This window comes from Rhinopithecus roxellana, chromosome 19 (genome assembly GCF_007565055.1).
Source record: "Rhinopithecus roxellana isolate Shanxi Qingling chromosome 19, ASM756505v1, whole genome shotgun sequence".
Lineage (NCBI taxonomy): Eukaryota > Metazoa > Chordata > Mammalia > Primates > Cercopithecidae > Rhinopithecus > Rhinopithecus roxellana.
The window spans coordinates 41,094,124-41,121,944 of record NC_044567.1 but is presented as its reverse complement, the minus strand read 5'-3'; the positions used below and the strand labels follow the sequence as shown (position 1 = coordinate 41,121,944).

General features: G+C 48.4%; 1 protein-coding gene across 1 annotated transcript in view; it reads left to right on the top strand.

The window, feature by feature from the left end:
* The window catches only part of LOC104655002 (E3 ubiquitin-protein ligase RNF213), a 122,584-nt gene that overhangs the window by 29,805 nt on the left and 64,958 nt on the right, over positions 1-27,821 (top strand). The window contains 10 exon segments of the mRNA XM_030923792.1: positions 1,351-1,504; positions 4,969-5,124; positions 6,811-6,900; positions 9,091-9,213; positions 15,304-15,484; positions 18,120-18,293; positions 18,635-18,784; positions 23,122-23,747; positions 25,564-25,729; positions 27,601-27,818. Of these exon segments, the coding sequence (XP_030779652.1) occupies positions 1,351-1,504; positions 4,969-5,124; positions 6,811-6,900; positions 9,091-9,213; positions 15,304-15,484; positions 18,120-18,293; positions 18,635-18,784; positions 23,122-23,747; positions 25,564-25,729; positions 27,601-27,818 (2,038 nt within the window).

Genomic DNA, 27,821 nt, shown 5'->3' with positions numbered 1-27,821 from the left:
TACAAAAAAAACTAGCTGGGCGAGGTGGTGGGCGCCTGTAGTCCCAGTTACTCGGGAGGCTGAGGCAGGAGAATGGCATAAACCCAGGAGGTGGAGCTTGCAGTGAGCTGAGATCCGGCCACTGCACTCCAGCCTGGGTGACAGAGTGAGACTCCGTCTCAAAAAAATAAAATAAAATAAATAAAAAAATAAAATAAAATAAAAAGATAAAAATCAAAGGTAGCTTTATATAATTATCCAAAATCATTTGCTCCTGCAAATTTGTGACCTCTGATACCGTGAGGGGTCAGCAGACAGAATGCAGGACCACTGAAATGCCCCAGCGAGCAATGGGATGTGTGTTGCCTGAGTTGTTCTCTGAGCGGTTTGGGCACTTCCAGTTTTCGTTCACCTCCTTTGTTCACGTCTCTGCTGATGTTGATCCAGCACCTGTGACTTCAGGATCCCCCCCACAAGCTCCCTACCTCCCCACCGCTGTGTGTCACAGCCTCAGCCCAGGGAGTCCTTTCTTACACTGCCTTTCCAGCCCCCTCCATCAACTCTCCTCTTAAGCTCCTCCTAAGTGTCCTCTTAAGTCCCTCCTGAGTCCCTCCTAAGGCTCCTCCCGAGTCCCTCTTAAGGCTCCTTCTAAGTCCCTCCCGAGTCCCCTCCCGAGTCCTTCCTACGGCTCCTCCTGCGTCCCTCCCAAGTCCCTCCCCAGTCCCTCCCGAGTCCCTCCCAAGTCCCTCCCCAGTCCCTCCTGAGTCCCTCCCCAGTCCCTCCCCAGTCCCTCCTGAGTCCCTCCCAAGTCCCTCCCCAGTCCCTCCTGAGTCCCTCCCAAGTCCTTCCCAAGTCCCCTCCCGAGTCCCTCCTGAGTCCCTCCTAAGGCTCCTCCTCGGTCCCTGCGCTGTCCCTGCTCTGTCCATGTGTCCCTCAGAAAACACAAAACCCAGGTCCGGCAGAGCTGCGGCCAATTTCACACAGGCTGCACGCTCTTCTTCTATTTCTTTCTCTTCCTCCCTCCTTTCTGTTTCTTTCTGAATATTTTTTCAAATTTATGTCGTATTTTAATGTCTAGCAATACACATCTCTTTGCTTTTTTCACATCCCAGAACACACTGAGGAGTGTTTGGACTTGCTTTGGTTAGAACAGTTGAGACTACAGAGACAAAACAAGAAGACTTTCTTTCTTTCTTTATCTTAGTCACAAGTTCAGGACTGATTGTGATTTTTCAGACGTTAACCTAGAAAAGGGCAAACAAATGCCCTGTTGTTAGTTATTTTAAAGGAAGGGGCTCATCATCAATGGTTACCGTTTTCTGACTTCTCCTAAATCCTGGCCGGGATTTCTCTTAACTCTTTGCGGGGCAGGATTCCCGAGGAGGCCTTGTCACCGTGCTACCTGACTGTGTGTCTGAAACTGCATGAAGCCGTCTGCAGCAGCACAAAGACACATGAGTTTTATGAGCTGCCAGCCTTATCTGCTGAGATTGTCTGCAGAATGATTATACTTCTATCTCTGGTGGTGAGTGGAGTCAACACACAAAGTATCACACCGGGGATAGGTGTGGAATTTCAAGCAGCCTCAATTTGGAAAGGAAGCAGTCTGATTCCTAGGTGCTGGGATGAGATGGAGCGGTGGATTCCAGCAGTGGACATTTCTTGTGCACCTGCTTGATGCTGGGTTCTGTTCTGGGTTTGGGGCTGTCAGTGGGCCAGGGTCTGCCCTTTTGCCTCCTTGGGCTCTCATGGGAGGGAGGCAGGGAGTTAACGTGTGGCCACCAGCTGGCCATGGGGAAACCAGAGAGCTGGCGTAGGGGCTAGAGATCAGGCAATGCCATGCAGAGAAGACGACTTTTCTTTTTTCTTGATTCCATTGTTTGCAGACAACTATGTGGACCATTTTCCTCCCAAAAAATACATGTCCAAACATGGTCTTTCCCACCTTCTTTACATTGTAGTTTGAATATGGTAGCAAAGGCCATAGCGCCACACATCTGTCCCCCGCTGCATGCCACGTCCCAGGTCCAACAGCAGAATGACCCAGCTCCTGCCTCCCGAAGAAAGCCACTGTTGTGACCTCCCATCGATCAGTTTTACCTGTCTTCCAGCTGTGACCCTTCTGTCTCCGACTTTCCCCGCTCAGCCCTGTGTCTCTGAGCTCTGCCTGTGTGGTCGCAGGGACCAGAGTCGTGTCTCTGAGCTCTTTGTGGTTGCAGGGATCAGCAATTCCTTCTTTCTGGTCTCTGTGCAGCTTTCACCCACTTGAGTTCATAAGCTTCAACTCGAAAGCGATGTAAGATTTAGTGTTTAGACTGGTCATTTGTTTGTTTTTGTTTGTTTGAGATGGAGTTTTGCTCTTGTTGCCCAGGTGGGAGTGCAGTGGCGTGATCTTGGCTCACTACAATCTCTGCCTCCGGGGTTGAAGTGATTCTCCTGCCTCCACCTCCCAAGTGGCTGGGACTACAGGCACCCACCACCACACCCAGCTCATTTTTGTATTTTTAGTAGAGATGGGTTTCACCATGTTGGCCAGGCTGGTCTTGAACGCCTGACCTCACGTGATCCGCCTGCCTTGGCCTCCCAAAGTGCTGGGATTGCAGACCTGAGCCACTGCGCCCGGCACAATCTTTTTTTTTTTTTTCTTTTTGAGACGGAGTTTCGCTCTTGTTGCCCAGGCTGTAGTGCAGTGGCGCGATCTCGGCTCACTACAGCCTCTGCCTCCCGGGTTCAAGCGATTCTCCTGCCTCAGCCTCCCAAGTAGCTGGGATTACAGGCATGGGCCACTATACCCGGCTAATTCTGTATTTTTAGTCGAAACGGGATTTCTCTATGTTGGTCAGGCTGGCCTCGAACTCCTGACCTCAGGTGATCCGCCTGCCTCAGCCTCCCAAAGTGCTGGGATGACAGGCGTGAGCCACCGCACCCGGCTGATCATTTTTTTTAATCTTACTTCAAGTTAGAACTGTGATGTTAGTGAGAGAAAACAATTAAGTGTATATTTTAACTTTCTTCCTTTCAGTTTTCTTGTGTTAAAGTACCACAGACACAGTTTAAGAATAAATATTATTGGTGAGATGATCACGTTCTCCGGAGTGGCTGCTATTTAAACCACCACTGGCAGCTGCCAACTTCCACATAAACTGTGTTTAAGGAATTTGTCAGTTACTTAGGGTATCTTTTCTACAGAAATAACTATCTTGAATGTTGGCTGGTATCTCAGATAAGTTGAATCCATATTATGGACAAAATACTCTCTACTTGTGCCATAAAAGCAAACAAACAAAAAACCTTTGCAAATACTAAAATTAAACAAAGCAAAAATACATGATGTGCGCTGAAGAAACTTTTGGGTGAGTGCTGCTGTGAAGGCTCCAGGGTTGACAGACACTTGGGAGAACAAGGTGCCCACGTCAGGCTCTGGATTGGGTGTGCAGCCTCTGGGCAATCGCTAAGTTTGTTGTTATTGGCCATCGCCACCCAGCCCTGTGCTGCTGGATTGTTCTAGAAGGAGCTGTGCCATTGGGGGATTGTTCTAGAAGGAGCTGTGCCATTGGGGGATTGCTCTAGAAGGAGCTGTGCCATTGGGGGAACCTTCAGCAGTGCCTGTTTCGTTTTCTGCCAGACCCCTCCCCCTGCGTGCTGTGCTGTAGTCATCCCCGCACGCAGCCGCCTCTGCAGGCTCTCTCTTTCTCTTTCACAGCAGCACCTGCATCCTGGCCCCTCTTTCATGCTTTGAAAGCTCCTGCCTATATCTTCCCGTCCTGGCCCTTCCCAGGGCTAGTGACGCTGTGTTCCCCTGCCTGCTGTGGGCTCTTCCTCTCTCCCACTCTCAGGCAGCCCCGCCCAGCAGCAGCCCTGTCCACTTGCCCAGCACATCTCTGCTGTCTCGAGACGTGGGCCTCTCAGTGCTTCCAGTGAGTGCCTGAGCGCATCCAGGTTCTGTGGCTCCTGATAGCTGCACAATGTGCAGGGCTGTGCTTAAAAAAAAGATCACACGCTTGGCCGGGTGTGGTAGCTCACACCTGTAATCCCAACACTTTGGAAGGCCAAAGCAGGCAGATAACCAGAGGTCAGGCGTTCGAGACCAGCCTGGCCAACATGGTGAAACCCTGTCTCTACTAAAAAATACAAAAATTAGCGAGGTGTGGTGGCGTGCACTTGTAATCCCAGCTACTTGGGAGGCTGAAGCAGGAGAATCACTTGGACCCAGGAGGTGGAGGTTGCAGTGAGCTGAGATTGCGGCACTGTACTCCAGCCTGGGTGACAGAGCGAGGCTCTGTCTCAAAAGAAGAAAAAGAAAAAGACCATGCATTAGTCCAGGACTATGGGGCTCCTCCCAGGAGGGGGCCCCGACCCCTGACCTGTATGCTTCCTGGGAAATGTGCTTCTGGGGAGGACAGGGGGAGGAGGGGGAGGGAGGGAGGAGGAAGAGGGAGGAAGAGGAAGGCAGGGGAGAGAAGGGAGGCATTACAGGAGGCTTTGAGCCCGGGGAAGAGGGTTTTTCCCTCGGGTCTGGTGGGTCTGGCGTGGAGGTAGTGGGAGGGCGTGTGGGAGCACAGTGGGAAGGGGACCCAGGTTTACCTCTGGGTCAGGAGCCTGGCTGTCTCCTGTGTCTAAGGAGCAGGCCTGGGAGTCTGCAGGGACCCTCTCTGGGGTGTGCTTTTCCCCCTCAGTCTCCTAGTCACAGCCTGGGAACCTGCTCATTGGCAGGACAGAGGCTGCCTGGGCTTTCAGGGGAACACCAGATGCCGTTCCCTCCCTCCCTCTTTTCTCCTGTATCACCCACGTTCAGGGTGAACCCAGAAAACCCTGGGGAAGGGAAGTGCTTTGGGAATGTGGGCTTCTGCCAAGGTCTGTGGTCCCTCCATCGCAGCCACTCCTTGAGCAGCCTGTGCCAGCAGGGAGCAGAGGAGGGGGTGCAGCGTCTCACCGGGAACCTGAGTCCACAGCTGAGGATGACTGATTCTCCCTCTTGTGTGACAACAGGATTCTGCAGGACAGGGAGATGAAACTGGAAATAATTCAGTCCAAACGGTCTTCCAAGGGACGCTTGCTGCTACGAAAAGGTGGCTCCGAGAAGTTTTTACAAATAACATGCTTGTATATTCAGGTGTCTTATTCACATACCCCAAGGAAATTGAGGTAAGCGTTTGGCCAAAGGCTTCTGGGTAGGGATGTGAGTGATCGTGATTCCCTGTGGCCTCAAATCATGGGGTATAGGCTGCTGGCCAGGGGCAGTTGGCCTTCACCAGAGCCTCGGTTCTTCATCTACAAAATGGAGTTGCTCTGGTCTTACCCGGCAGGGTGACTCTGAGGCAGACAGATGCCGGGTGCAAAGTGCTGCTGCACTGCCTGGTGTCCGCTGGTTGGGCACCGTCCCTGTGGTGATGGAGGTGTGGAGGTGATGGTGATGATAGAGGTGATGATGGTGAAGGTGATGGTGGTGATGATGGTCATGGAGATGGTGAAGGGGAGGTGATAGTGATGATGGTGGTAATGGAGGGCGGTGGTGGTGGAGGTGGTGGAGGTGATAGTGGTGATTGTGGTGGTGGTGGTGATGGTGGTGGTGGAGGTGATGGTTGTGGAGGTGATGGTGGTGGTAATGGAGGTGATAGTGGTGGTGGAGTTGATGGTGATGGTGGTGACTGTGGTGGCGGTGGTGGAGGTGACGGTAAAGATGATGGAGGTGGTGGAGATTATGGAGATAATGATGGTGGTGGAGGTGATGGATATTCGAACATGCCTGACCTGAGAAAAGTTCATTTTCATTTTTGGCTGGGCACGGTGGCTGATGCCTGTAACCCCAGCTCTTTAGAAAGCCTAGGTGGAAGGATGGCTTGAACCCAGGAGGTCAGGGTTGCAGTGAGCTATGACTGCACCACTGCACTCCAACCCAGGTGACGGAGCGATTCCCTGTCTCTTAAAGTATTTTTTTACAGTGCATTTTCATGTGGTTCAACCTCAGAGTGTCCCAGCCAAAAATATTTTAATCTGAATCAAATCATGGGGAAATTACGAGACAAATCAGGTCAAAAGACAGTCTACAAAACAGTTGGCCTGATCTTTTCACAACTGTCAACCTGTTAAAAGAAAAAGAAAAAAAAATGACCAGGGAACTCTTCTAGGAAAGAGATGTGATAAGTAAGTATAGTATGTATCCCAGGAGGATCTAGGATCCAGTCAGGACAGGAGCTGGAGCATGAGAGGAACTGGGGTGGAGACCACTTCCTGGGGGAAGTGTCCTCCTCTCCACGTTGCACATCCTGAGTGGGAAACCTGCACTAGAGTCGTGCAGAGAAGGGCTAGAGTCTTGTGAGACCCTGCCCAGGTATGTAGTGGCAAGGCGCCATGATGCCTGCAACTTGCTTTCCAACGGTTTGGGAGAGAAAATGCTAATTTATGCAGACAGTCTGAAGAGAGAGCAAGGAGGGGAGAGGAAAAGGGAAAGCAGCTGTGGGAAACGTGAACAGCTCAGGTCTGGAGTTGAATGAATGTGGGTGGTGGTGTGCTATTCTTGTGACCTTTTTGAAAGCTCAAAAATTTTCAAAGTATAATGTTAGAGATAAATCCTTTCAGAATAAAAAGCCAGTTGTGCAGTAGGAAGACTAGCAGTGGCCCCTGGTTGAGTCTCGGATTCTAGAAAGCCAGCCTGGGCTGCTGTGACCTGCCACTAGCATGGCTCACTGTTGACGAAGGTTGGGGAGAGCCCTGGTGTTCGCGTAGTCCCGTGCTCTCTGTATTGCCGTAATGCTGTCTTTCTCCCTTCATGGGAGCATGCTGTGGCATTTAGTCGTGACAGTGGGTGTGACCTGTGTTTGGGTTTTGCAGATCTGGAGGCGGCTGGTGGAAATCCACTTCCCCGTGGAGCATGGCTGGAAGGAGTCATTGCTGGGAGACATGGAATGGAGGCTCAAACAGGTACCAGAAGTTGGGGGACATTCTTTTCAGGGCGTGAAGGCAAGCTGGAGAACCCCAGACCATTAGCAACAGCCAAGAGATCTCAGTGGTGCCTCTCTGTGGGCAGGGACGGGGTGAATCACAGCTCCGTGTTTCTGTTTCTGATCCAGCCCTTACAGGCTGTCCCCAGAAGAGCGCTTCAGAGTCTGAGAGGACAGAGAGGAACAAGGGCCCAGGATCTCACCATCATGGGGGTGCAGGATTTTTCCTGACCCCTTCGTTGGACTTGTGATGGAGATGCTGTGTTTACTTGGCCCGCCGTGCTCAACCCCTTGTGGGAGGGAGCACGTGAGCGAGTGTGGCATCTGGCCAGCTGCTTTGGGAGCTGGCAATGCAAGCTCCGTGCAGGCCCTGCAGCAGTGCCCAGGTTGAGGTGCCTACAACCCCCGAAGCTCCAGAGGGCAGGTGCTCTCTTAGCTCTGCCATCTATGGACAGTGGTGTGTTATCAGCTCAGTGGGCCCCTTGCCGTGTTGCCTAGGGTGGCTGCCCTCTGCCATCAGGGCAAAGGGCCAATGTGACAGCCTGTTTTAGGTACCCTACTCAGTGGTCCCTGAGCTCTTGTCCAGCATCCAAGAAAAATGAGGTCACCTGGACACTTGGAGGATGGTGAAGGCAAAGAATTTTATTAAGCAATGGAAATGACTCTCAGTGGAGAGGGGAGCTGGAGAGGGGATGGGTCAGGTGGGGAATCTTCCTCTGGTACAGCTAACTCTGGCTGGCTCTTTCCTGAAGTCAGGACGTCTTTCCACAGTTAAATCGTCTGTCCTCTGAAGTCCAGCCGTCCTGCTGAAGTCAAGTCACTGTCTCCAGTCAAGCTACTTCTCTCTCGCTACCAAGTCTGGGGTCTTTATAGGCACAAGACAGGGGGCAGGGTGGGCCATAGGTAGTTTTGGAAAAAGCAGCATTCTACTGGTAAAAAGACATTTCTCAGGAGGCTGAGATGGGCAGATCACGAGGTCAGGAGATTGAGACCATCCTGGCTAACACTGTGAAACCCTGTCTCTACTAAAAAAAAAATACAAAAAACTAGCCGGGCGAAGTGGCGGGCGCCTGTAGTCCCAGCTACTCGGGAGGCTGAGGCAGGAGAATGGAGTGAACTCGGGAGGTGGAGCTTGCAGTGAGCTGAGATCCGGCCACTGCACTCCAGCCTGGATGACAGAGCGAGACTCCTTCTCAAAAAAAAAAGACATTTCTCTGAAAGAACCGATGGGGAGAGAGCAGGCACACAGGGAGAGAGGTTCTCATTTTGGGCCATGGGTTTCAGGCTTTTCGATTCAAAGGTGGGGTTTTGCCAGGGACCCACCCCTGTCTGCATGGGATTTATCTGCCTCCTGCCTCCATCAATGGGGCCCCAAGCATAGGAGGGGCCAAGCCTGCCCATAGGCAGCAAGTCTGAGTGGCCTGTTGGTGACAGGAGCCTCATGAAACACAAGTGGAGAACATGCAGACATGCCCCTCATGCTGAATTAAGGCCTGAGGCTCAAGGAAAATTAGCTTTTCTGTGATATGAGAGTTTTAGATGTAACTTTTTTTGTTGTTATTTATTTATTTATTTGAGACAGAGTCTCGCTCTGTCACCCAGGCTGGAGGGCAGTAGCCGGATCTCGGCTCACTGCAAGCTCTGCCTCCCGGGTTCACACCATTTTCCTGCCTCAGTCTCCCGAGTAGCTGGGACTACAGGCGCCCGCCACCACGCCCGGCTAATTTTTTGTATTTTTTGTAGAGATGGGGTTTCACCGTGTTAGCCAGGATGGTCTCGATCTCCTGACCTCGTGATGCACCCACCTCGGCCTCCCAAAGTGCTGGGATTACAGGCGTGAGCCACCGTGCCTGGCCTATATGTAACTGTTAAGTGGATCTTTGGAGAGAAAACAGAAACCAGGAAAAATGACCTATTTGTCATAACTTACCTGTGTTTGCAAGCCAGGTGCTTTTTCTGCAGACTGGGAAAAGAGACTCTTTTTAAAATTTTAGCCTTTGGTCCACTGGTGGGGGGCAGGAAGGACATGCTCTGCATGGGTGGGGAGAAGCTTAAAATTGGGGGAAACGGTAAAACAGTGGGAAAGTAAAGATGATGAAAGCACTTTGGTCCCATAGAGTACTGGAGCGCTGCATCCGAAAGCTCTGAAACCCCCCTTCGATTTTTGCAGGAGAAGCCCCTCTCCCAGATCACTGCCTACTGCAGTAGTCACTGGGACAGCGAAGGCTTAGAGGACAGTGTGGCCAAGACCTTCGAGAAATGCATCATTGAAGCCGTGAGCTCAGCCTGCCAGGTGAATAACCTCTCCTCCCAGGGAAATGGATTCGGGCTCACAGCTGTGTTCTGCCATGACCCAGCTAAGGGCTATGAAGCGCCTGCTGGGTCTCAGCTCCTTTGCTAACTCAGAGATTGGGAAGTGGGCACCCTCCTCCCTCGCCCAGGGCAATGGCGCTCAAGTCCAGTTCTCTCCGAGTTCCTCGGTGTGCTGCACGGTCCCTGCTGCTCACGCCATCCTGCATGTGTTCTGTACGGAATCACAGCCGGGCGCGGGTGGCACAAGTCAAATGGGCTTGCAGGCTGCTCCTCAGATGGCCCCGTTATCGTTGTGGCTGCTGGTTTGCTTGATTGTTAACACTTGCTCAGTGGGTATGTGGGAAAAGACTCCAAAGGTTGACAGAACATTTATGGAAGCAAAATATGTGAAATGGAAAATTGTATCAATTTATTTAGCTATTTTCTGCAAAGGGGAAGAGATTGTGCCCCGCTGTCTCCCAGGAACAGTCTCCCAGGCAATGCCACACAAAGTAGCTCCCTGCTGGCCACGGCTCCCCGCTCACATTTCCTAACTGGACACTTAACCCCCGCACAAGCACAGCCTTGCTTCTGCAGGGGGAGTCCGGAAACATTGAGGTCATTGAATTCCGGGGACCAAGGGGTTCTAATTTTTTAAGTGAGTGATACCTTTGATAAGGTTTTCCTTTCCCTTTTTTGTTAACACAGTTGAGAAATTGTTCATAATGCCACACGGTTCATCCGTGAAAAGTTCCAGTTCAGCAGGTTTTGGGGTAGTCACGGATATGTACAGTCATCACCACAGTCAACGACAGAGCATTTTCATCACTTCAAAAAGAAACCCTGTCCCCTTTAGCCATCATCCTCCTCCCCTCTAGCCACCCACTCCCCTCTGCAGCCATAAACAATCGCTGAGCATAAACAATGGCGTCTGTGGCTTTCTCTGTTCTGGACTGTAATATGAATGGAATCATGTATGTGGCCTTTTGGGTATGGCTTATTTCACTGAGCATAATGGTTTTTGTTGTTGTTGTTTGGTTGGTTTTTTTTGAGACAGAGTTTCACTCTTTTTGCTCAGGCTGGAATACAATGGTGCGATCTTGGCTCACCGCAACCTCTGCCTCCCGGGTTCAAGTGCTTCTCCTGCCTCAGCCTCCCAAGTAGCTGGAATTACAGCTACTTTTTGTTTAAAGAGTCTTTTGATTGTTTAAAGGACAATGTGCCACCACACTTGGCTAATTTTGTATTTTTAGAAGAGACAGGGTTTCTCCACGTTGGTCAGGCTGGTCTCGAACTCCCGACCTCAGGTGATCTACCCGCCTTGGCCTCCCAAAGTGCTGGGATTACAGGCGTGAGCCACCGCACCCGGCTGAGCATAATGTTTTAAAAGTCCGTCCAGGCTGGACACGGTTGCTCACACCTGTAATCACAGCACTTTGGGAGCCCAGGAGTTCAAGACAAGCCTGGGTGACAGAGTAAGACCCTGTCTCTATAAAAACTAAAAAACAAAAAAAATTAGCCAGGCATGGCAGTGCTCACCTGTGGTCCCAGCTACTTCGGAGGCTGAGGTGGGAGGCTCCTTTAGGGTTAGGGCAGCAGTGAGCCATGATCACACTTGCACTTCAGCCTGGGGGACAGAGCAAGACCCTGTCTCAAAAAGCAGTAACAACAAAAGTCCATCTATATTGTAGCATGTGTCAGTATACGTTAAGTATTCCTTGCCCAAAACGCTTGAGACCAGAAGTGTTTTGGATTTCAGGTGTTTTCAAATTTTGGAATATTTGTATTTACATAATGAGACGTCTTCCGGATGGGACCCAGAGTCTAACCACAAAATTCACTGGTTTCATATACATCTTATGCACATAGTCTGAAGGTAATTTTATACAGTATTTTTAACAATTTTGTGCATGAAACAAAGTTTGTGTTAAGTATTTGTATGTTGAATTTTTCATTTGTGGCATCATTATACTCAAAAAGTTTGGATTTTAGAGTATTTTGAATTTTGGGATTAGGAATGCTCAACCTGTATTTCGTTTCTTTCCATGGCCAAATACTATTCCCTGTTTATCCACGTGTCCATTGATGGCCATCTAGGTTGCTTCTTTGGCTATTATAAATCTGTTGATACAAATGTTAGTGTACATGTTTATGTGTGGGTATATGTCTTCATTTCTCCTGGGTGTATACCTCGATGTGGAATTGCTGAATCATATGGTAACTCCGTGTTTAATTGTTTAAAGAACTGTCGGGCCGAGTCCCACAGCAGCTGGACCATTTTCAATCCCTCCAGCAGCATAGGAGGCTTCCAGGTTCTCCACATCCTCACCAACATGTATTATCTAACTTTTTGATTCTAGCCATCCTGGTGGGTACGAAGTGGTATCTCCTTGTGGTTTTTGTTTGTTTTTTGAGATGGAGTCTTGCTGTGTTACCCAGGCTGGAATGCAGTGCCGTGATCTTGGCTCACTGCAACCCCTCCACCTCCTGGGTTCAAGCAATTCTCCTGCCTCAGCCTCCCGAGTAGCTGGGACTACAGGCGTGTACCACCATGCCCAGCTAATTTTTGTATTTTTGGTAGAGACAGGGTTTCACCATGTGGGCCAGAATGGTCTCGATCTCTTTGACCTCGTGATCCACCTGCCTTGGCCTCCCAAAGTGATGGAATTACAGGTGTGAGCCACCATGCCCGGCCTCATTGTGGTTTTTAACTGCATTTCTCTGACAGCTAATGATATCAAGCATCTTTTCATATGCTTATTGGAATGTCTGTATCTTCTTTGGAGAAATGTTTATTGAGATCTTTTGCACCCCCATCCCCAATATTATTTAATTTTTTTTTTTTTTTTTTTTTTTTTTGGAGGAAAGGTCTTGCTATGTCCCCCAGGCTGGAATGCAATGGCACGATCGTGGTTCATTACAGCCTCAACCTCCTGGGCTGAAGTGGTCCTCCCACTTCAGCCTCCCAAGTAGCTGGGACTACAGGCATGTGCCACCATATTCAGCTAATTAAAAAAAAAAAATTTGTGGGCCAGGCGCGGTGGCTCACACCTGTAATCCCAGCACTTTGGGAGACTGAGGCAGGCGGATCATGAGGTCGGGAGATCAAGACCATCCTGGCTAACACGGTGAAACCCCGTCTCTACTAAAAATACAAAAAATTAAGCGGGCGTGGTGGCATGCGCCTGTAGTCCCAGCTGCTTAGGAGGCTGAGGCCAGAGAATCGCTTGAACCTATGAGGCAGAGGTTGCAGTGAGCTGAGATTGTGCCACTGCACTCCAGCCTGGGCGACACAGTGAGACTCTGTCTCTTTTTTTTTGTAGAGACAGGGTCTTGAGATGTTGCCCAGGCTGGTCTTGAACTCCTGGGCTCACATGATCCTCCCTCCTTGGCCTCCCAAAGTGTTGGGATTGAAGGCATGAGCCACTGCACCTCACCTCTTTTGCTCATTTTTTAATTGGGTTGTCTTTTTATTATAGAGTTGGGAGTCTTTATTCTGTATACAAGTCCCTTGTCAGATATCTGATTGCAAGTATTTTCTCCCATTCTATGTGTTGTTTTTTCATGTTCTTGATGGTTTCTTTTGAAGCACAGAGTCTTTAATTTTGAAGAATTTGGGCATATCTGTGTTTTCTTTTGTTGCTTGTACCGTTGGTGTCAAAGAATCCTTTGCCAAATCCTAGGTTGTGAAGATTTACTCCTATGTTTATTTATCTCTCAATGTTTTATAGTTTTAGCTCTTACATTTAGGCCTTTGATCCATTTTGAGTTCTTTTTTGTATATGCTGTATATGGTGTGAGGTAAGGGTTCTGTTTCACTCTTTTGCATGTGGACATCCAGTTGTTCCAGTGTTTGTTGAAAGAACTCTACATTCCCTGTTGAGTGATGTTGGCATTCTTGTCAAAAATCTGTTGACCATACATGTATGGATTTATTTCTAGATTTTCAATTCTATGTACTGATCTGCTTGCCTATCCTTGTGTCAGTACCACACCGTTTGCACTATCATTGCTTTCTAGTAAGTTTTGAAATTGGAACATGCGAGTTCTTTTTTTTTTTTTTTTTTTTCTTCTTATTTTTCAAGATTGTTTTGGCTTTTTTGGGTCCCTTGCAATTTCATAAGAATTTTAGAATCAGTATGTCAGTTTCCATTGACAAGGAAGTCAGCTGGGATTCTGATAGGGCTGGTATTCAAAGTATAGATCACTTTGGACAGCATTGCCATCTTTTTTTTTTTTTTTTTTTTTTTTGAGACAGAGTCTTACTCTGTCGCCCAGGCTGGAGTGCAGTAGCATGATATTGGCTCACTGCAATCTCTGCCTCCCGGGTTCGTGCTATTCTCCTGCCTCAGCCTCCTGAGTAGCTGGGACTACAGGTGCCTGCTGCCATGCCCAGCTAACTTTTTTTTGTATTTTTAGTAGAGATGGGGTTTCACTGTGTTAGCCAAGATGGTCTCGATCTCCTGACCTCGTGATCCACCTGCCTCTGCCTCTCAAAGTGCTGGGATTACAGGCGTGAGCCACTGTACCCAGCCAGCATTGCCATTTTAACAAGGTTAAGTCGGATTTATTTCATTCAATTAGATCTTTTTTTTTTCCTGTTTAGACGGAGTCTTGCTCTGTCGCCCAGGCTGGAGTGCCCAAGTAACTGGGACTACAGGTGCCCACCACCATGCCCAGCTAATTTTTGGATTTTTAATAGAGACAGGGTTTCACCATATTGGTCAGGCTGGTCTCGAACTCCCGACCTCAGGTGATCCACCCGCCTTGGCCTCCCAGAGTCCTGGGATTACAGGCATGAGCCACCATGCCTGGCCAATTTCTTTTAACAACGTTTTGTATTTTTCATAGTTTAAATTTGCACTTATTAAATTTCTAAGTACTTTTTTTGGGGGGGTGCTATTGTAATTGGAATTGTTTTCTGAATTCCATTTCCAGATTGTTCCTTGCTGGTGTCTAGACACACAGTGCTCCATGTGTCTTGTATCCTGCAACATTGCTGAGCTCATTTGGTAGCTCAAATTGCGTGCATGTGTGTGTGTGTGTATGTGCACGTGAGAGAAAGAGAATTAAATTTTCTATACATAAGATCATAATGATCTGTGAATAGAGTTTCGCGTCTTCCAATCTGGATACCTTTTATTTCTTTCTCTTGCATAACTGTCCTGGCTGGAACCTCCAGTACAACTTTGAATGAAAGTGGTGAAAGTGGACATCCTTGTCTTGTTCCTGATCTTAGGAGAAGCTTTCAGTCTTTTGCCACCAGGTGTGATGTCAGCGTGAGCTTTTCATAGATGCCCTTTGTGGAAGTTCCTTTCTGTTCCTCATTTGTTGAATGGTTTTTTTTTTCCCCCTTTAATCATAGAAGAGAGTTGGATTTTGTCAAATGCTTTTTCCATAGCTACTGAAATGATCACGTGATATTTTCCTATTCTTATTAACTGATATTTGATGTTAAATCAACCTTTCATCCCTGAGATAAATTGTACTTGATCATGGTGCATAGTGTCTTTAACATGCGGCTTGTATAAGGTTTTCTTTTATCCTTTTAAATGTCAGAAAGTATCTATTATAAATTAACCTTGTGGTTTTTACTAATTACTGAAACGTTTTGCAGAGACTTTGAACCTAAGGAAGAAAAATATTATTTCTCGGAGGAGAATTAAAAAAAGAATGAAAACGTATATGTTGTTTGTAGGCAGCTTTTTAAAAGAATTACATTTAGGAACATAAAATATATGCTATGTTAAGGGTTTATTCACTTTTGGTGTTTTTCATGATATGAGAGTGCAAAAAACATATAGAAACTGGCAGTTAGCCAGAAGGAAGGAGGGTGACTGGTTGTGTTGGTGTGTGGTTGTGTGTGTGTCTTCAAATCTCTGGTGCTGGACACTTAAGGAGGCAGTATACAAGGAAATGAAAATCTTCTAAGAAATGTGAAGTGTTTCACTGTCTTGCTCTTTTTGTGGCCTTATAAAACAAGTTACAGTAGATTTCTGAAATGCTATTGAGTAGGTAATTTGCTTTTGTTATTCCAAAACAAACTAATGAAAAACTTCTAAATGTCCCTCTTTTATGACTTTTCTTATAGTCTCAGACCAGTATCCTTCGGGGGCTCTCTTGCTGTAATCTGCAGAAATTTGGTACCCTCTTGTCTGCTGTGATCACTAAGTCCTGGCCTAGGAAAAATGGGGAAGCCGTGGACAACTTGGATGACATTTTAAAACATCTGCTCACGTGGGCAGATGTCAAGCATCTCTTCAAATTGTGTGGTATGTTTGCGGGAGTGCTGGGAACATCAGCTCAGTGAAGGTGGTGCCTTTCTGACTCTGGGAAAGGTGGGAGGCAGAAGATTTGACATGATGATACTGAATTGGGATGGGCTGACGTTAGACAAAGGCTGCAGTTTGGACAGAGAGACTTTGGAAGGCTCAGAGTGTCTTGCGTTATAAATAATGACTAATGCTAACAGCCACTATTTATTGAATGCTTGCTGCACCCTAGTGACTGTACTGGCCCAGTGCCCTTGAAACAGCCCTTCTGAAAGTCCCCTTTAAGGTCCCCAATTTTCAGATCGGGAAACAACTGGAGAATGCATTGTGACTTACCTAAGGTCTCAAAGATTATAAGTAGTAAAAACTAAAATCCAGACCCAGGTATGTCTTGCTTATTTGGAGATCAATGTAGAATGTCCAAGCCAACATTGATGACCTCAACAGAAAGTGAAGTACTGGGCTGTCTGATTTCCCACCCAGCCCCCGCTGCCCCAGGTGTTTTGTGATCAAGGAGGGAGAGAGACATTCCATCCTAAACACGTTAGAGTCCAGTTGATGTGCGAGACCTTAGATTCCTGTCTTTTAGCGAGAGGGCACTGGATGTGGATCAGCCAAAATCAATGCTGAGCTTCCTATGGATCCGGGAAGTTGTGGGGGTCAAATAACTGAATTGATATGGGAGTGCGTAAGTGAAAGCTGCTCTCTTGAAAAGATCATTTTTGTGTTATTTGTGTATGTTTGTTTGTTTATTTATTTATTTATTTTTGAGACGGAGTCTCGCTCTCTCACCCGGGCTGGAGTGCAGTGGTGGATCTCAGCTCACTGCAACCTCTGCCTCCCGGGTTCAAGCGATTCTCCTGCCTCAGCCTCCCAAGTAGCTGGGATTACAGAGGTGAGCCACTGTGCCCAGCAATTTATTTATTTTTAAAACAAGGTCTTCTCTGTTGCCAAGTTACATGTAGTGCAGTGATGCCATCACCGCTCCCTGTAAGCCCCGACCTCCCAGGCTCAAGTGATCCTCCTGCCTCAGCCTCCCAAGTGGCTGCTACTCCAGGCATGCACCACTGTGCTCAGCCTGTTTATAAGTTGGACAAAATTTTTTAGAGCACTTTTATGTGTACAGAAAAATTGAGCAGAAACTACAGAGTTCTCATCAGTCTCCCCCACCATCACACAGGCAGTACCCTGGTATTAACATGCAACATTAGCGCGGTGCTTTTGTTACAGCTGACAAGCCAATATTGATACATTGTTATTAACTAAAGTGTATAGTTGACGGTAGTGCTCACTCCTGCTGTTGTCCATTCTCTGGGGTTGGATAAACCACGGCCTGTGTCCTCCATTCCAGTATCGTACAGAATAGTTTCGCTGCCCTACAGAATCCGCTGTGCTCCAGCACCCGCCCCCCCATTTCCTTTAGTCTTCTCCGGAACGTCCTATAGTCAGAATCTTATAGGATGTCGCCTTTAGACTGGCTTCCTTCACTTAGTAATATGTATTTACGTTTCCTCCATGTCTTTTCATGGCTTGAGAGCTAACCTCCTTTTACTACTGAATAATATTCCATCGTATGGATGTGCTACAATCTGCTTACCCGTTCACCTAATGAAAGGCATCTTGGTTGCTTCCAAGTTTCTGCAATGATTAATAAAGCTACTATGTTGGTATGTTACGGTGCAGATAAGCTTCTTCTCCTAATACTATATGGCTCTAATATTACTGGGAGAGAAATCTTCTGTGGTTAAAGTAAACATATATAAAAATTCTGCCCTCTAAATTTATCATAAAATCAATTCCAAGATTTTACAAGATAATGAAGATGTACAGAGTATAAAGTTATCACATGGCTGTTTCTCTCTTTGCATATGCTATGAAAAGTCTCCCTAAGACCATCGTGATATGCTTTGCTAGGTATGTCTGCATCCCTGGTACAGTTTCTTTTGCTGTAGGTATTCCTAGGGTGGGGGCTTTTTAAAGAAGATTCTGCGTATTCTATTTAAAAAATATATTCAGGCCAGGTGAAGTGGTTCATGCATATAATCCTAATGCTTTGGGAGGCCAAGGCGGGAGGATGTCTTGAGCCCAGGAGTTTGAGACTAGCCTGGGTGACAAAGTGAGACAAAAAATTGTCTCACATTGTCTCTACAAAACTTTTTGAAAGTTTACCAGCCTTTGTGATGTGCACCTGTGTCCCTAGCTACTCGGGAGGCTGAGGCAGGAAAGTCAGAGACTGAGGTTACAGTGGGCTATGGTTGTGCCACTGCACTCAAGCCTGGGTGATAGAGTGAGACCCTGTCAAAAAAAAGAAAAAAAGGAAGTCAGTCCGTCCATACGCTGAAGGGGACGTGGGTTTTAACCTGAGAAATGTGTTTCCCAGCTGATTTTGGCCATTGAGAGAATCCGCTTCATGGACAAAGAAGTTGTTCAGGGGATGAATCTGGGCAAGACCTAACCGTCGTGGGGGAAAGCAGAGGGGAGTGGAGTGACTGCGTATCTGGAGACACTGGCCAGCCGTTGCCTGTGTTTGAGGAAGTGGGGCCAGAACAAGAGGTTATTTGGAATTCCCATGGTATCGGCAATGAGGTAGGAGATGGGGAGCCCACTGTTTTAACTATGTTGTTCATCTGTTCAGGAACCAATGAGGAAATACTAGCAAATATTACAAAGGATGGCAAGAAGTTGATGGGTGCTGCTGACTCTGTGTTCACGAAAATTGCTGGTGACCTCCAAAATGGAACGATTTTAGTTGGACAACTGGAGCTGATTATAAAGCACAAGAATCAGTTTCTTGACATCTGGCAACTGAGTAAGCATCAAGTCGAGATACGCCCCTCAGACTCCTGAGGCATTCAGTAGCTTGAAGATACGTTTGTGTTTGAGTGTGCATTTTTGTAAAGGAGATGATCATCTTAGCCTTGGTAATGAGTATCTCTTCTTGCTCGTGAGTTGATAGGGGTGGTTTATAATTCTCAAGAACATCACGGGAAAGTGATAAAATAATGGCCATCTGGAAAAAGTGGCTATGCGTAAAACTGTCCTAGTCCTTGTCCTGGTGGCGGGGAAGGTGGGGCACATTCAAAGCGTTGCCATGGAAAATGGCATCTGTTTGCTGTACTGGGTTACTTTGTTGTTGTTCTTGTTTTCTAGAGGAAAAAAGTCTTTCACCCCAGGATGAAAAATGTGCTATGGAGGAAGCACTGGATTGGAGAATGGAGGAACTGTTATTTCTAAAGAAAGAGAAAAGATGTGTGGATAGTCTCCTGAAGATGTGTGGGAATGTAAAACACCTAATACAAGGTGGTATTCCTGAGAAGTGGACAAAGTGGAGGGCTCTCAGAGGGTTGGAGAACACAGTAGGAATGGATCACAGTAGCAGATCTTTATTTTGGAGAGAAGGCTTTAAAATTTTTATTTATTTATTTTTTATTTTTTTATTTTTTTATTTTTTTTGAGACGGAGTCTCGCTCTGTCGCCCAGGCTGGAGTGCGGTGGCGCGATCTCCACTCACTGCAAGCTCCGCCTCCCGGGTTTACGCCATTCTCCTGCCTCAGCCTCCCGAGTAGCTGGGACTACAGGCGCCGCCACCTCGCCCGGCTAATTTTTGTATTTTTAGTAGAGACAGGGTTTCACAGTGTTAGTCAGGATGGTCTCGATCTCCTGACCTTGTGATCCGCCCGTCTCGGCCTCCCAAAGTGCTGGGATTACAGGCGTGAGCCACCGCGCCCGGCTAAAATTTTTTTTTAAATTTGCATTTGCTGGGGGATCGCTTTCACCTCTTTTAGATTCTTCTTTTTGGTATTTATGTCCACATTTCCAAATAACATGCTTAAATGTCTCCTTGATTTTTCCGGCATCAGCACCAGCTGCTGACGCCCGCTGCGGAAGATGAGGGCTTAGAGCCACGCGTTTCTGGCCTGTGCCCTGCACACATCACCTTTTCACCTCCTGTTGCTCCGTTTTCGCACAGCGGAGTCGCATCATTGTTTGGGGTTAAATCATCAGGGCCCATACGGATCAGAAGTGAACCACGAAAGAAACCGTGATCCTTTTCCACGTTTTGCACAAACTCTGTTTTCCGCAGAATTACATTTCTTGTCAAATGCCGTTTTCATCGTGTTAATCATATGCTGTTTTCATTGTATTCATTTCTAATTCATCCTAATCTCCGCCAAGTGTCTGAATTTCCTTGAAGATCATCGGTTTGACCTTTGAGAAGGAACCTGCCAACCCAGGGCTGCAGACGTAGGGTGGAGTCTCCCTCTACCTCCTAGGGAGCCTTCGCCTCAGGCCTGGGTTAGACGGGTTCCCGCGCCCGCCCTCCACGCGCTCTTGCTTCCTCTGTTGGCAGAGCACACCCTCACTGGCTTCCTGAGAAAAGGGGGTGTAAGAGGTTAAACCCTCAAATCCTTGCATGCCTAAAGATGTCTGTCCTCGGCCGGGCGCGGTGGCTCACGCCTGTAATCCCAGCACTCTGGGAGGCTGAGGCTGGTGGATCACGAGGTCAGGAGATCGAGACCATCCTGGCTAACACGGTGAAACCCCGTCTCTACTAAAAACACAAAAAAAATTAGCCGGGCGAGGTGGCGGGCGCCTGTAGTCCCAGCTATGTGGGAGGCTGAGGCAGGAGAATGGTGTGAACCCAGGAGGCGGAGCGTGCAGTGAGCCAAGCCCAGATCGCGCCACTACACTCCAGCCTGGGAGATACAGCCAGACTCCGTCTCAGAAAAAAAAAAAAGATGTCTGTCGTCTTCCTTAGGTCAGTCACTCGGCTAAGGTCTAGAATTACAGACTGGAAGTCATTTTCCTTCTGAAGTTTCAATGTGCTGTGCCGTCACTGCGTCCACAGCGTGGCTATGTATGGAGAAGCCCAATGCGGTGCCCATTACACATCCTTCGTGTGTGACCTGTTTTCTCTTTCTTGAAGCTCTTGAACTCTTTCTGTTACTCATATTCTGAAATAATAACGTGTCTGGGCCTGGATCTGTGTTCCGTCGAGGCTGGGTCTGTTGGCTCCCACCTGTAATCTCAGCACTTTGGCAGGCCAAGGCAGGAGGATTGCTTGAGCCCAGGAGTTTGAGACCAGCCTGGGCAAGGTCTTGACCAGCAAGACCCCATCTCTAAAAAAAAAAAAAAAATTTAGCCAGACACAGTGGCGCATGCCTGTAGTCCCAACTACTCGGGAGGCTGAGGCAGGAGGATCATTTGAACCTGGGAGGTCAAGGCTGCGGTGAGCCAAAATCATGCCACTACACTCCAGCTTGGGTGACAGAGTGGGCCTCTATCCCCAAAAAATAAAATATTTTCAGTCCCCTCTATTGGGTATTAATAGGTAGGCCTTTCAAATCTAGACGTCAAAATCCTTGAGTTCTGGGAAATTCCTTTGAATGATTTAATTTTTTCTTCTGTTGCTGGAATTCCTGTTAATTGGATACAGGACCTCCTGGATGGTCATCTAACTCATCATTTTTCTCTCCAGTTTTCCATCTGTTTTTCGCTCTGGTCTTGAGAGATTTATTCAGAACCAAACTTTTCTGCTAACATTTTCATGTCATCTTTCCTGTATATATATTTAATGTAAAGGAATTCTTTTTCTCAGAATGATCCTTTTAAAATTCTATCCTGCTCTTGTTCACGTTGCAGTATCTTCCCTTCTGGGTTATTCACAGTTTTGTTTTGGAGGTTTTGCTTTTCCTTGCATCATGTGCTGCTTCCTCCAGGTTCCTTTCACTTGTTGATTTATTTTGATTTTCCTCCTATGTCTGGACATTCTTGTTTGTCTGTAAGAGAAAGCCCTCAAAAGTGGGTTGGCCCTCTGTGGGGTGCTGCCGTGGGGTGCCGTGGTTCGGCCTGGAAGTTGGCCTGTCTCTTGAGGTCTTCTGTCTCCTGTCTGAAGGGTGTGGGCCTGGCTGCCAAGTTTCTGGGAGTCAAGAGAGAGAAGCGGGCTGGCGGACCTCAGCATCCTGTGTGCAGTCCTCCCGTGGCCTGCGTTTTCAGTGTGGCTCTCCGCCACCTCCCTCTGTCCCCTGTGCTTCACGCCCCTCCTCCACCTCCCTCTGTCCCCTGTGCTTCACGCCCCTCCTCCACCTCCCTCTGTCCCGTGCTTCACGCCCCCTCCGCCACCTCCCTCTGTCCCCTGTGCTTCACGCCCCTCCTCCACCTCCCTCTGTCCCCTGTGCTTCACGCCCCTCCTCCACCTCCCTCTGTCCCCTGTGCTTCACGCCCCTCCTCCTTACCCCGAGATTGGATAATTGATGCCTTCTGCTAGCTTCCTGAGAAAGGGGATGTGTCGAGAAATGCCCTTTTTCTGACATGTATCTGTGGCCTCCAGTCCACACGCCCCTCTGCATTATCCTTTCTAGACAATAAAGCATCTGTTGGCTGCTGGGATGAAGGAGGGGGTCCACCTGCTGTGTCAGGGCGTTGGGGTGACAGTGTGCTGGATGGACCATGTCTTTTTTTCTCTTTTTTGAGACAGTCTTGCCCTGTTGTCCAGGCTGGAGTACAGTGGTGCAGTCTCGGCTCACTTGCAACCTCCGCTTCCTGGGTTCAAGTGATTTTTGTGTCTCAGCCTCCCTAGTAGCTGGGATTACAGGCATCCACCACCATGTCCGGCTAATTTTTTGTATTTTTAGTGGAGATGGGATTTTACCATGTTGGCCAGGCTGGTCTCGAACTCCTGGCCTCAAGTTATCCACCCGCCTCAGCCTCCCAAAGTGCTAGGATTATAGGCGTGAGCCACTGTGCCCGGCCTGGACCGTGTCTTAAACAGACTTTGAACCCAGTCTTCCTTGTTTCATCACCACCTCCCAGTTTGCAGTGACCTGCACAACGTGTGTCTGCTTTTTGGGAATCCTGTGACATAAAACACTCAGCTCTCAGCGTTGCCCACTGTGACCCCAGGACGCCATGTTGTCAGGCCTCATATGTCATTTACCACTGGTGCAGCTCGTTTTCAACTTCTAAAATGTTGTTCCTGTTATCCTGTTCACTACTCCTCCTGTCCTTGTCAGTCTGACTTCTTATTTTTTTTATTTTTTTCTGAGATGGAGTCTCACTCTGTCACCCAGGCTGGAGTGCAGTGGCGCAATCTCGGCTCACTGCAACCTCCGCCTCCCAGGTTCAAGTGATTCTCCTGCCTCAGCCTCCTGAGTAGCTGGGATTAGAGGTGCACTCCACCACACCTGGCTAATTTTTGTATTTTTAGTAGAGACTCGGTTTCGCCACGTTGGCTAGGCTGGTCATGAACTCCTGACCTCAGGTGATCCTCCTGCCTCAGCGTCCCAACATGCTGGGATTACAGGTGTGAGCCACTGCGCCCAACTAGTTTATGACTTTTTAAATACAATTTATATTCTGTCATCGGAGTGGGGTTTGGCAAAGAGAGTAAATAGATGTGTGTTTTCACATTGCCATCTTTATCCAGAAGTTATGATGCTTTCTTTATTGTGAATATTGGTTAACAAGGCCAAGCAGGGAGGGAAAGACCTGTGAATTCTTCCCAAGAAAGAAATCCTAGCAGCTGTGTGCTCTTGAGTTCACTCAGAGAAGTGAGGAGAGTAAGTCTTAGGAAGGTGAAATCAAATGGAATCATGATTAGAGCTTTGACTTCTGACATTTTCTTTTGGTTTCTAAAGTGGACTTTGGAGAGCTTGCAAGAAGACACTCACAAGACCTCAGCAGTAAAAGATTAGACGAAGCCGTGACAGTGAGACTGCCCACCTCCTCGAACTCAGAGAGGGAAACGCATTACCACCTGAGCCCCCAGGTCCGAGAAATGGCTGGGACGATAGACTTGCTCAGAGACAGCCACATCTTCCAGATCTTTTGGCGGAAAGCCGCAGAGCCGCTGAGTGAGCCTCGGGAAGAACAGGAAGCTGCAGAGTTGCTGAGTGAGCCCGACGAAGAATCAGAAAGGCACATCCTTGAGCTTGAAGAGGTGTATGACTATTTGTATCAGCCTTCTTACAGAAAGTTCATTAAACTGTACCGGGATCTAAAGTCAGGAAAGGTCACCCTTGCAGAGATTGATGTCATCTTCAAGGACTTTGTGAATAAATACACGGACCTGGTTTCAGAACTTAAGATCATGTGCACTGTGGACCACCAGGGCCCACGTGATTGGATCCAGGAGCGAGTCGAACAGATCAAGGAATACCATCACCTGCACCAGGCTGTCCACGCAGCCAAGGTCATCTTGCAGGTCAAAGAGAGCTTGGGACTGACCGGTGACTTCAGTGTTCTCAGCACTTTACTAAATTTTGTAAGTTATTTGCTAGGGACTGTGGGGGTTTGGAGGGGCCTCCTGCCTCAGGCTCTTCAGGAAGCTTGGGCTTTGTGGCTTTGAAAAGCGGGTGGACGACTTAGAGCTTCCGTCAGGGGTTCCTGTGTGTGTGGTACTTGAGGCCTGAATATCCCAAGGGCTTTGTTTTTACCTTTGTTTATAAATAAACTCCCTACCTTAGCCAGAGGGACTTTTCTTGGGTCAGTATGAAGATCAAGAACTCAGGAAAGGGCAACATTCCTCTTTTCATAACCAGGCATTTGTAAAGGGTCATAGGCTCTCTTCAGGTTACAGAAGCCAAAAAGAAAAACGCTGTCGACTGCCCAGCTGCATCTCCCAGTTCCACCCAAAAGCCGTAAATCAGTTGTTTCTGTTAGATTTTTTTTTTTTTTTTTTGGAGATGGAGTCTCGCTCTGTCTCCCAGGCTGGAGTGCAGTGGCCGGATCTCAGCTCACTGCAAGCTCCGCCTCCCGGGTTCACGCCATTCTCCTGCCTCAGCCTCCCGAGTAGCTGGGACTACAGGCGCCGCCACCTCGCCTGGCTCTTTTTTTGCATTTTTCTTTTTAGTAGAGACGGGATTTCACCGGGTTAGCCAGGATGGTCTCGATCTCCTGACCTTGTGATCCGCCCGCCTCGGCCTCCCCAAGTGCTGGGATTACAGGCTTGAGCCACCGCGCCCGGCCTCTGTTAGAGTCTTATAAGAGGTGAGTCTTTTCCTTCTTTTTTTTATTTTTTATTTTTTTTTGAGACAGAGTCTCGCTCTGTCCCCCAGGCTGGAGTGCAGTGGCGTGATCTCAGCTCACTGCAAGCTCTGCCTCCTGGGTTCACGCCATTCTCTTGCCTCTGCCTTCTGAGTAGCTGGGGCCACAGGCGCCCGCCACCTCGCCAGGCTAATTTTTTTGGTATTTTTTTTTTTTAGTAGAGACGGGGTTTCACCGTGTTAGCCAGGATGGTCTCGGTCTCCTGACCTCGTGATCCGCCCGCCTCGGCCTCCCAAAGTGCTGGGATTACAGGTGTGAGCCACCGCACCCAGCTGAGTCTTTTGCTGCTTGTGTTTTTAGGTAGAATGAGATAGCGATTAGAATTTAGCATAAAAGCTGGAATCACAGCCGGGCACAGTGGCTCACGCCTGTAATCCAGCACTTTGGGAGGCTGAGGTGGGCAGATCACCTGAGGTCAGGAGTTTGAGACCAGCCTGACCAACATGGTGAAACCCTGTCTCTACTAAAAATACAAAAATTAGCCGGGTGTGGTGTCAGGCGCCTGTAATCTCAGCTACTGGAAAGGCTGAGGCAGGACAATCGCTTGAACCAGGGGAGGCAGAGGTTGCAGTGAGCCGAGATGGTGCCATTGCCCTCCAGCCTGGACGACAGAGCGAGACTCCATCTCAAAAAAAAAAAAAAAAAAAAAAAATCTGGAATCACACCCATTTACACTTGAACCCTAGTGCATGTCCTTGAGGAAGCAGCTGCTCTGGGCCTTTACTGATAAAGCAGAAAAAGCAACAGTAGTTACCTGGCGGGGTTATGTGAGGAACTGATTTTACAGTCCACATAAAATGCTAAGTGGAATGTCAGGTTCCCAGGACTCATAGTTACTCTTGATGAGGGAGAAACAGCCGTGGGGGTCAGATCATCCAATTCAAGTGTAAGAGCTCGTGTGCCTGTTGTCACAGCAGTGGCAAGTCTAGGCATTGAGGGAGGGTGGGGCTGCTGTGATGGTCGGTGCTTGCAGCTCACAGATTCTGGGGTTCTGGTTCATGAGTTCCAGTCCACAGTAGAGCTTTTTCTTGCAGACTGATGACTTTGACAATTTTCGCCATGAAACCCTGGACCAAATCAACCAGGAGCTCATCCAGGCCAAAAAGCTGCTCCAGGACATCAGCGAGGCCCGGTGCGAGGGGCTGAAGGCTCTGTCCCTGAGGAAGGAGTTCATTCGCTGGGTCCGGGAGGCTCTTGGAGGTAAAATCAGCCTTTGGGGTTGCCTGGAAGTCTGGAGAAAGTTTTCAGATGGCGCACTGTGTGGCGTTCCTAAACTCTTCGGAAATACCTCCCTTTGGCCAAGGGCTATGTGAAGGCCAGAAAGACGTTGCCTGCATGCTTTAGGGAGATGGGCATTGCTCAGAGAGTTCACATCGGTACAGTATCTCCTTGTGCTGGTGTAAAAGCCACTCACCTGGCCACACCCCGCCACTTCGGATGCTGTAAATGACTCAGGTTCCTTTTCCTTAAAATCTTGCCCCCCTTCAGCTTTTTCTTCCAGTAGATTTTTTACTGGAGAACAAGGGGAGCTCCTGCCCACAGAGAGTTTTTTTTTTTTTTTTTTTTTGAGACGGAGTCTCGCTCTGTCGTCCAGGCTGGAGTGCAGTGGCAGTGATCTCAGCTCACTGTAACCTCCGCCTCCCGGGTTCACACCATTCTCCCGTCTCAGCCTCCCAAGTAGCTGGGACTACAGGCGTCCGCCATCATGCTTGGCTAATTTTTTGTATTTTTAGTAGAGACAGGGTTTCACTGTGTTAGCCAGGATGGTCTCGATCTCCTGACCTTGTAATCTGCCTGCCTCGGCCTCCCAAAGTGCTGGGATTACGAGCATGAGCCACTGCGCCCGGCCTTTTTTTTTTTTTTTTTTTTGAGATGGAGTTTCGCTCTTGTTGCCCAGAATGGAGTTCAGTGGTGCGATCTCGGCTCATGCAACCTCCACCTCCTGGATTCAAGCGATTTTCCTGTCTCAGCCTCCTGAGTAGCTGGGATTACAGGCGCCTGCCACAACACCCAGCTAATTTTTTGTATTTTTAGTAGAGATGGGGTTTCACCATGTTGGCCAGGCTGATCTCGAACTCCTGACCTGAGGTGATCCACCCATCTCGGCCTCCCAAAGTGCAGGTGTGAGCCACTGCGCCCAGCCCCACAGATTTTTCTCACAGTCTCTCCGTCGAGGCTGTGCATTTCTTGGCAGCCTCTTCAGTTCTGTGGCTCAGATGTTGGCGGAGGAGAGAGGAAGAGGCAGAGGAGGCAGGAGGGACATAGGCGGCAGTGCAGGTGTGCTGGGGGGTCTGGGGGCCACCACCTGCTGGATTGCAGGCTCTGGTTCTCTTGGGAGAGCTGCCGCTTTCAACGGTGGACTCTTTGGTCCACGCTGATGCACATCCTTCAATTAGTGATTTATCTGAGGGGAATGATCTGAGTGTTTCATAGTTAATTGTGAACATGTTATTTACAGCTGAGCCTTGGTTTCTTTTTGTTTAAATGGTACTGTTGTGTGGATTGAAGGAAACGGTACACAAAAAGCGCAGTACAGTGCCTGGGACACTGAAGTTGCTGAGGAATGGCGAGATTGTTTAGTGGTATTAACAAACACTAGAGGCTGGGCGTGGTGGCTAACACCTGTAATCCCAGCACTTTGGGAGGCCAAGGCGGGTGAATCACCTGAGGTCAGGAGTTGGAGACCAGGCTGACCAACACAGCGAAACCCTGTCTCTACTAAAAATACAAAAAATTAGCCAGGCGTGGTGGTGGGCGCCCGTCATCCCAGCTACACGGGAGGCTAAGGCAGGAAAATCACTTGAACCTGGAAGGCAGAGGTTGCAGTGAGCTGAGATCGTGTCACTACACTCCAGCCTGGGTGACAGAGTGAGACTCTGTCTCAAAAACAAAAAACAAAAAACACTACAAAAGATTAGGTGTTCTGGACTCTTACTGAAAGCAGAAAGTGGACAGAACCTTAAAAATTTATGAAATATCCATTTCAGCTTCAGTAAGGATTACTGCCCAAGACTGAGTCTTGTGCTATCACGGAATAGTCCCACGCTGACCTCCCCTCTTCTCTTCCCCAGGCATCAACGAGCTGAAGGTGTTTGTGGACCTGGCCTCCATCTCAGCGGGGGAGAATGACATTGACGTGGACCGGGTGGCCTGCTTCCATGACGCCGTGCAGGGCTACGCATCCCTGCTGTTTAAGCAGAACCCCAGGGTGGACTTCGATGCATTCATGAAGCATCTGAAAAAACTGTGGAAGGCTCTGGACAATGACCAGTACCTGCCCAGGAAACTGGTG